Genomic DNA, 9242 nt, shown 5'->3' with positions numbered 1-9242 from the left:
AAGGGTCAGTGGGACAAAGTCATTGCCCAAATCTACAGAAGCTGTCCTCTATGCATGTAAGATTTAAACCTGTATCTGCTTGGAACCAAAACACTCTCTTCTTCCGATTGCTATTTTATGGGTTTTTGGAGAAACCCCGCACATTCAGACATTTTATTCTTCATCTCACTCCTCATACCCTAGTCCACACTCAAAAGAGTCAAGGAAGATGCAAATGCAGAGAAAACCTAGTACATTTATTTATTCACTGATCAATAGGCATTTCCTGTCGTGTGCCAAGCTACACACTGGGTGCTGGGGATACTGAGATAAAACAGGCCAGATCTTGTCCCCAAAGGAGTATTGGTCTCAAAACCACATCCTGACCGAGGTGCTTCCATTGTTTTCCAGGCTTGCAGGGTGGCGAGTAGGGGGAATCCCCAGAGCACACAGACCAGGAAGTCCTAATGTATTTGACCTGGAAAGGTTGAATCTGTAGAAAGAAAACAAAGTGGAGCCTCAGCACAGGAATTATTTAAGTGACCCTATATCCTTCCCACCCAGATGGTCCTTCCACCACCAAGTCCTAGATCCCCTGGGATAAGTAGAGAGCATTGTGCTGGAATAGTTGAAACAGTGCTGGCCTTTGATGTAGGAATCAAGACAAAATCCGGGCTTTTCACAGGCTCTTCTCTGCTGCCCTCTGATAAAATCAGAATATTGGGCTAGACTGACATCTATGCATCTTACTAGAGTTCCCTGTGGTTCCAGATAATTCAGCCAATCGGGGCCATAACCACAGCAACATTCTCTGAATGCAAACAGTACTTCAAGTCTTAAAAATCACTTTTACATTTAGTATCGCCATGGATGTAATTGCGTCCATTTTACAGATAGGGAAACTGAGGTCGACAATGAAATAGTTGCTCGCAGTCACAAAGTCAGTCAGAGGCAGAGATGATATTCAAAGATAGAACTCTTGCCTCTTGTATCATGCTCCTTCGTCCTGCCTTATTCCAAGACGCTTTCCTTCCTAGGACCCAGCACGGCCTGTCATAGGTGCCTCCTGGGACTTGTCTAGAAAACTCTAAGGGGTGAAGGTCATTGAAGGGCAGAGGATCTGCTTGGGGAATGGGGAAGTACTGGAAGATGTCAAGCAACCTCTTTCACATACACAGGTACCATTAGGTTGAGAGCATATTAAGGTCCAGGGGATGTGGAGCTTGCTAGATCTTCTCACCTTTCACCGGCAGGACACATGAATTCCCACACGGACCGCTGCAGCACTTGAAACCATTCAGGCAGTGGCTGTCGTTCTGGCAGTCGTCTACATGTTTGTGCCTCTCACAGTGGCCAGTGACCACTGGACACTTCCCAGGAGTGACTTTAACTGATGAAAACAAAGTGACAATTCAGAGGCTTCACCCGTGGGACATCACCCAAATTCCCAACTCCATCTTCACCCCATACATGGAAATTGGTTCTTCCCCAACTTCAGGATCCAATCTGAGGCTGGTGCATGTCCTAAAGAAGACTCTCTCCCGCCAACGGGACCCCGACCAGTGTCTGACATACGTGTGTCTAATGGACAGACTAATTCATGAGCTGACTGACCTGCTGGCTGACGGGCTCACCAACTGGCCTACTGTCTACCTGAGAAAACAGAGCTGGTAGAGGGGGTGGAGAAACCCTGACTCTATCCCATCCTCCACCTCAGTTCAGACGAGCCCCCTCCACTTGCCCAAGAAGCATGTCCTCAAGCTCAGACCTCCCTGATCCCCCTTTCCAGGACTGGACTTCCTCACCTGGCTTTGACGTGTCTACAGGATCCATGCATTTGATGCCACAAACACCCTGGCAGCATTTCTTCCTCTTCGGACACTCCCAGTCACTCTGGCATTCAGGAGGTTCATATACAAAGCACAGCACAGGGCGTATGAAAGGACAGACTCCAGGTTTACCTTTTTCCTGAAGGGTAAGAACAAAGGGGGAAGAAGAAGCTGGCACTGAGTCGTGATCACAATCCTGCAGAAGGAACCAGGGGAGGAGAGAAACCTAACTGGAGTAGCTGACCCCAGAGGAATGAAGGGAGCCATTAGGATTCCAGTTTCAAGGCCGGTGTGGGACAGTGCCAAGCTCAGCCAAACCCTCAACCGAGAGGGAGTCAATGGGAAAGAAGGTGTAGATGGTGGTGTGCCACTAGATCTTTCAAGAGGGAGACTGTGTGGAGTTTGCCAGTTTCCCTGGTATAAATATTCCCACTAGTCCTTATTTCAAGCTACCAATGTGACATCAGCCACCTCACAGAAGTCTTGAAGATTTCTCAATCAGCTATTGCATGTCTGTATAAGTCAGCTCCGGGGAGTGCTGAATAGAGTTCATGGTCACGTATTCCTGGCCCAGGGCTGGCTGGGAGGGAGGCAGAAAGAGACAGTGACAGCAAGAGAGGCCACTCATTCGAGATTAAACAAAGGAGAACAGATCAACTGAGAAGCAAATAGAAAGTGCTATTTGCTTCTCAGCAAACAGAAATAGAGTGACCATTAACAACAGCAACAAAAACACATGAAGAGAAACAGAGAACAATTTGGAAAACTAAAACAGATAGTGACCAAAATAATGTGACAGAGGAAAAAAAAAAAAAGTAAAGAAGGAGCTATGGAGAAATAAAAATAAGAAATACAGGGGCTTATTTCTGGATGTACAGAAACTCTCTTAGTTGAAGTCCTCAGAGACATGCTTGAAATTAACGGGCCATAGGCCATTGGAAAGAGGGCTTCAAGGCCTGCCCCGGGCTAAAAGAAGAGGTTATTCCCATGCTGAGCCGTCACTGACTTTGGTACCTGCGTATGGCCTGAGAGAGTTCAACTCACCTTTGGGAGCACCTTCCACAGCCCAGGGCATCAGGAATCCAGAGGCAAATATCACCAGGAAGACGATAAGGCTGCTGGACTTCATCTTGAGGGCAGGTGGGGCGGTGGTGACCAGTGTCAGCCTCACCCTTTATACCCGCTCCGATGGGTGTGCTCCCTCAGGAACTGCCCTGAGTTCTCTCAGCTGCTACTTCCTCAGCAGGAAATTCAGGTGAGGACAGTGACCACGCCATCCAGAGTGTTGCTGGCTCTTTCCTGCCCTTAGGCAAGAGCATGAGGACTAGGAAGGGGATTGAAGGACTTGGAGGGGGTGGTGTCAGAAAGCCACTGGGAACACGTTAGGAGACCCTGAATACCCTCCTTTGGGGAGAAGGGGGGAAGGGCAAAGAGGGCCAAACAGGACATTACAAAGGAACTTGTTAGAAATCCGGAACCATGGCCTCTCAAAGTGCCATGACTTTCCCACATCCGGGACACTGGAGGCTTGCCACATTTGTTACCACATTACCCAGGGTCACTCCCTTCCATAAAGGGCAGGTGACATTTTCTCTCGTTCTCTCCTGACTTATTACCATGTGATACTTGCAGGGCCAGTCACACAGAGAATCTTTGCTGAATGACAGGTGGACAGGGGACAGCAAGGAAAACCTCTCTGGGCTTCAGCTTTCCCAGTTGTGAAGTGGGGATAATAGTAACGGACTAGATCACAGAGGGGGAACTTGAGTTGAAAAGAGTGGAAGGAAGTTGAAGGATGAACACACTACCTGTTAGCAGAATGGAAGTGAGACTGATACAAAGTCAGTCACGGTGGAGCTCTGTTTCCTGAGATAAACCGATGGGGCTCTTCTTAGCAGTCAGTTGAAGAGCCAGTTGAAACAGGTGTGTCATTTCATAGGCTCAAAAAATCCTCTCACACCCCAGAGTCATCCTCACTGCTCTTGCATGATCATAATGGACATTTATTGTACACTGGCTACATGATGAGAAATTTAAACAATTTTAAATAGCAAAATGGCCGGGAGAAATATCAATAACACCAGATATGCAGATGACACCACCCTTATGGCAGATAGAGAAGAGAAACTAAAAAGCCTCTTGATGAAAGTAAAAGTGGAGAGTGGAAAAGTTGGCTTAAAGCTCAACATTCAGGACACGAAGATCATGGCATCCGGTCCTATCACTTCATGGGAAATAGATGGGAAAACAGTGGAAACAGTGTCAGACTTTATTTTTGGGGCCCCCAAATCACTGCAGATGGTGACTGCAGCCATGAAATTAAAAGACACTTACTCCTTGGAAGGAAAGTTATGACCAACCTAGGTAGCATATTGAAAAGCAGAGACATTACTTTGCCAGCAAGGTCCGTCTAGTCAAGGCTATGGTTTTTCCAGTGGTCATGTATGGATGTGAGAGTTGGACTGTGAAGAAAGCTGAGTGCCAAAGAATTGATGCTTTTGAACTGTGGTGTTGGAGAAGACTCTTGAGAGTCCCTTGGACTGCAAGGAGATCCAACCAGTCCATTCTGAAGGAGATCAGCCTGGGATTTCTTTGGAGGGAATGATGCTGAAGCTGAAACTCCAGTACTTTGGCCACCTCATGAGAAGAGTTGACTCATTGGAAAAGACTCTGATGCTGGGAGGGATTGGGGGCAGGAGGAGAAGGGGATGACAGAGGATGAGATGGCTGGATGGCATCACCGACTCGATGGACGTGAGTCTGAGTGAACTCCAGGAGTTGGTGATGGACAGGGAAACCTGGTGTGGTGTGATTCATGGGGTCGCAAAGAGTTGGACACGACTGAGCGACTGAACTGAACTGAACTGAACTGATATAGCAAAGAAAGCCTCTTAAGATGAAACCAAGAAAAAAAAAATGCATGAAATACAGAAAGTAGAATGTAGGAGAGGAAAAGAAGAGAGTCCTCATGATGATGGTGACAGAAGATCCCAGAGTGAGAGCTGAGTGCCAGAAATACAGATAGGACAAACTAGAGGTTATGTGGGGAGAAGGAAGCTGGGAGGGACAATACAGGGGTAGGGGACTAAGTGTGCGTGTAAGTCATTTCAGTCGTGTCTGACTCTTTGCAACCCTATAGACTGTAGCCCGCTAGGCTCCACCTGTCTATAGGATTCTCCAGGCAAGAATATGGGAGTGGGTTACCGTGCCCTTGTTCAAAGGATCTTCCTGACCCAGGAATCAAATCTGTGTCTCTTTCATCTCCTGCAAGGACAGGCAGATTCTTGCCATTAGCACCACTGGGAAACCCAGGGGAACTAAAAGGTACAACCTATTATGTATAAAATAAGCTACAAGTATATATTGCCTAACCTGGGGGATAGAGCCAATATTTTCCTATAACTATAAATGGAGTATAACCCTTAAAATGTCAGTCACTATATAATATGCCTGTAACATATAATATTGTATATCAACTCTACTTCAACACAAAAATTTTAAGAAATATAAAGAGAAAACATAAAACAATTGCACATTTGCTACTTCAAAATGAAAAAAAAAAAAAAAAAAAAAAACTACCAGACCAGATTAAAGAGGGTCAGAGGGCCCCAGGAAATTCATCTTCTGAAAGGTGAAATTAATAGAGAACATCTGGCACTGATGAATACATGGAGAGGAGATTGCGCGACTGGTGAAGAGGATGTGGTTGAATAGATGATCTCTCAACTCACACGCGGAGAAGGCAATGGCACCCCACTCCAGTACTCTTGCCTGGAAAATCCCATGGACGGAGGAGCCTGGTGGGCTGCAGTCCATAGAGTCAATGAGAGTCAGACACAACTGAGCGACTTCACTTTCACTTTTCACTTTCATGCATTGGAGAAGGAAATGACAAGCCACTCCAGTGTTCATGCCTGGAGAATCCCAGGGACGGGGAACCTGATGGGCTGGCGTCTATGAGGTCGTACAGAGTCCGACACGACTGAAGCAACTTAGCAGCAGCAGCAGCAACTCATATGTGCTCAGCTGTGTTCAACTCTTGCAGCCTCCTGGACTCTAGCCCACCAGGCTCCTCTGTTCTTGGGATTTTCCAGGCAAGATTACTGAAGTGGGTTGCCATTTCCTCCTGCAGAGGATCTTCCAGATCCCAGAATCGAACCCTCTTCTCCTGTGTCTCCTGCTTGGTAGGCAGATTCTTCACCACTGAGCCACCTGGAAAGCCCAATGGACATAGGAAATGTAGCAAACACAAAATCAGGCCATTTTTTTCACCTCAGAGAAAATAAAAAAGCCATGTCAGAAGGGAAAAGGCATTTGGTTTACAACAGAGTTCAACTATAACCTGTTTATGTAATCATGATAATGTAAACAATAGCCCGGATCAAATCACAAGGAGCATATAGTGTTGATGGGAGGGAGGGGTGTGGGAGGGTGAGCCTGGGTGCCAGAGGTGTAGGGAGCAAGGAGGTGGATGAAAATCTCCTTTTCAGTCATGGGAATTCAATGGACTAGATCTAAAACTGAAAAGTCCAGATGCAGCATTATTTTGTCAAGGTGTAATACAATGAATATTACTTAGAAATGAAGATACAAATGCCAAGATGATGAACTAGAAATGGTTTCCTCTAGGGGGACGCTGATGGTAAGCAACTGATACTCTTCACAACATGCTTTGTAAAAGCATGTGACTTCTTAGTCTGTCTTCATGTAGGAGTGAGTGATAGTCACTCAGTCCTGTCTGACTCTTTGCGACCTGTAGCCTCCAGGCTCCTCCGTCCACGGGATTTTCCAGGCAAGAATGCTGGAGTGGATTGCCATTCCCTTCTCCAGGGGATCTTCCCAATGCAGGGATCAAACCTGGGTCTCCCACATTTCAGGCAGATTCTTTACCATCTGAGCCATTAGGGAAGCTCTTACCTAAATGTATAACTTCAACAAAAATAAAGAAAATTATTTTAAAAAGAAAGCCTATTTTCTCACACAGATCCCCATGTACAATCATCCAGCATTCTTCTTCTCAAGATAGGGCTCTTTATTTTTTTAAATATTGACTTAGCTGTGTTGGGTCTTAGTGTGGCACGCAGTCCTCTCTCTGGGCATGGTGTGGGAGCTTAGTTGCCCCCGAGGTATGTGGGATCTTAGTTCTCCAACCAGGGACTGAACCCATGTCCCCTCCACTGGAAGGCAGATTCTTATCACTCCATCACCAGAGAAGTCCCACCATGTGCGCTATGTGCCAAGTTGCTCGTTGGGGCCGACGCTTTGTGACCCCGTGAACTATAGCCTGCAAGGCTCCTCTGTCCATAGGGATTCTCCAGGCAAGCATACTGGAGTGGGTTGCCGTTTCCTTCTCCAAGAAGGGTTCTTTAACACCTAAGACTTTCTTTCTGAATTGGGAGTCCTTGGCGGCCTGTCTCTTCATTTTCCTAAGAGTGATTTTTCAAGGAGCAGAAGTTTTAACTTTGATGACGTCGCATCCGTTAGTGTTGCTTCATTACGCTTTTGGTTTTGTACCTGAGAAATCCCTGCATAACCTAAGGTCACAGAGGTTTTTCCTTATGTTTTCTGACAGGTTCCACAGTTTTAATTTTTGTATTTATGTCTATGATCGGTTTTGAGTGAGTTCTTGCAAATGATTTGAAGTACGGCTCAAGGTTCGTATTTTTGATTACGGATGTCCAGCTGTTCCGGCATCATTTGTTGGAAGGGCTATTCTTTCTCTGATGAATTCCCTTTGCACTTTTGTCAGCCGTCAATTGACTACTTGAACGTGAACTCACTTCTGCACTGTCCATTGACCTGTGTGTGTATCCTTTTGTCAATACCACGGTGCCTTTATTACTGTAGTGCTGTGGTCTGAATGTTTGTGTTCCTTCAGAATTCCTATGTTGAAGCCCCAGCACCCAATGTGGTGATATTAGGAACAAGGGCCTTTGGGAGGTGATTAGGTCATGAGGGTGGAGCCTTCGATAATGGGGATTAGTGTCTTTATAAGAAGAGGAATGAGAGAAATGATCTTTCTCTCTCTGGCGGGATTCAGCAAGAACGTGGTGGCCATTTACAAACCAGGAAGGGGAACCTCACCAGACACAAAATCTTCCAGAGCCTTGAATTTGGACTTCACAGACTTCAGAACAGTGAGAGATAAATTTCTGTAGTTTAATTCGCCCAGTTCACGTTGCTATAGCAGTCTGAGTAGATTAAGACTTGTGGCTTTAGGGGACTCCCTGGCGGTCCACTTGTTAAGACCCAGCGCAGGTGGCATGTGTTCGATACCTGGTTAGGGAACTGAGATCCCACATGCTGTGGGCATGGCCAAATAGATAAAATAAAATTAAAAAGACATGTAGTTTTATAATAAGTGTTCATTTCAGCCAAAATTTTCAGTGGCCCCTTCTGTGCCCTGTCCATATTCCCAAGGCACTCCCCACTCCATTGCATGCCAGTGGCATCTACTAGAAGCCTGTGATTCTCTGCCTGAGGGGTTTCAGGGAGCAGCCCTTAGCCAATGACAGATACCAGTTGGAGGATAAATACCTCCTCTTTCTCATCCAGAGTGGGAAATTTCAAGGCAGGCTCTATGAAATCTCCCAGAGTTTTCCAACAGGACGCGCCCCCGGTACTCACAACAGTAAACTCCTCAGCCCTGCTCCCTTTATGGCTTCCTTCCACTCCCCGCCTCACAAGCCCATTCTCTGAAAAATGCTTCCTGGATCACTTCCCACGTAAATTATTTGTCCTCACATTATTGTCTTAGTGTCTGCTTCCAGGAGAACTCAACTAAAGTACATCCCAGCATAGAGCTCAGCGACTGACACGTGTAGACTCCGATTGTCGTCAGAAGGAGGATGGCATCTGTGTGGTTTGGCACAGTGACTCATAGTATGTGTTGAATGAATGAATCCTGGAGGGAACCAGTGAAGGAAGCCAGGAACAGCTCTCAGCCACACTCCAATCTCTCCCTCCCTAGTCCTGGGAGACACTCATCCAGGTCCTGGATTGTACAGTATTATTGTCACATTTGGAAAACTTTCTCTTAAAAATATTCTCTAAGGGGATTGGAGGACCCCTTCACCATGAGGCTGGCTGCCTGAGATCGTGGTCTTGTGCCAACAAGTTGGTGGTGGGCGGCAGGGTAGAAACCTGCTGAATTTGACCGAAAAATAGATATTGGGAAATCTGGTAAAAACAAGGGAAGGTCACTCCAAGCATACTCCCTCTCTTTCCAGTCATTTAAGGGATGACAACTGTGGCTGTCAGATCTCCTCCCATCATGAACACGCTTCACAGTTGAATGCTTTCTGCAGGGGTTTTCCCACTCCAGCTCTTTCCACATGGAGCTTTTGAAATTTACGTAAGGTTGGATTGTTCTTGCAAACATCCCCACAATGAGCCCAGGGCCTTTGGAGGCATGTGGGAGAAAGCAGTCCCAGG

The 9242-nt window shown here is 46.4% G+C and overlaps 1 protein-coding gene across 1 annotated transcript; it reads right to left on the bottom strand.

The window, feature by feature from the left end:
* Positions 1-217: 217 nt before the first annotated feature.
* Positions 218-3144, bottom strand: LOC106701666 (antileukoproteinase). Its single transcript, XM_070382031.1, has 4 exons — positions 2815-3144; positions 1785-2004; positions 1220-1369; positions 218-472 (listed from the first exon to the last, which is right to left on the bottom strand). The coding sequence occupies exons 1-4, from the start codon at positions 2935-2937 to the stop codon at positions 444-446; spliced, it is 522 nt and encodes a 173-aa protein (XP_070238132.1). The 5' UTR covers positions 2938-3144; the 3' UTR covers positions 218-443.
* Between the last annotated feature and the right edge of the window lie 6098 nt (positions 3145-9242).

Source organism: Bos mutus, chromosome 13, assembly GCF_027580195.1.
Source record: "Bos mutus isolate GX-2022 chromosome 13, NWIPB_WYAK_1.1, whole genome shotgun sequence".
In the NCBI taxonomy this organism is placed as follows: Eukaryota; Metazoa; Chordata; class Mammalia; order Artiodactyla; family Bovidae; genus Bos; species Bos mutus.
Note: the sequence above shows the minus strand (reverse complement) of the source record. Positions and strands in the feature narration are given on the sequence as shown.

Coding starts and splice junctions, on each gene's coding strand:
- LOC106701666 (XM_070382031.1), bottom strand. CDS start 2,937: ATGAAGTCCAGCAGCCTTATCGTCTTCCTGGTGATATTTGCCTCTGGA. Junction 1,370..1,784: donor TGTAGACACGTCAAAGCCAG/GTGAGGAAGTCC, acceptor TGTTTTCATCAG/TTAAAGTCACTCCTGGGAAG. Junction 473..1,219: donor ATGTGTCCTGCCGGTGAAAG/GTGAGAAGATCT, acceptor TTCTTTCTACAG/ATTCAACCTTTCCAGGTCAA.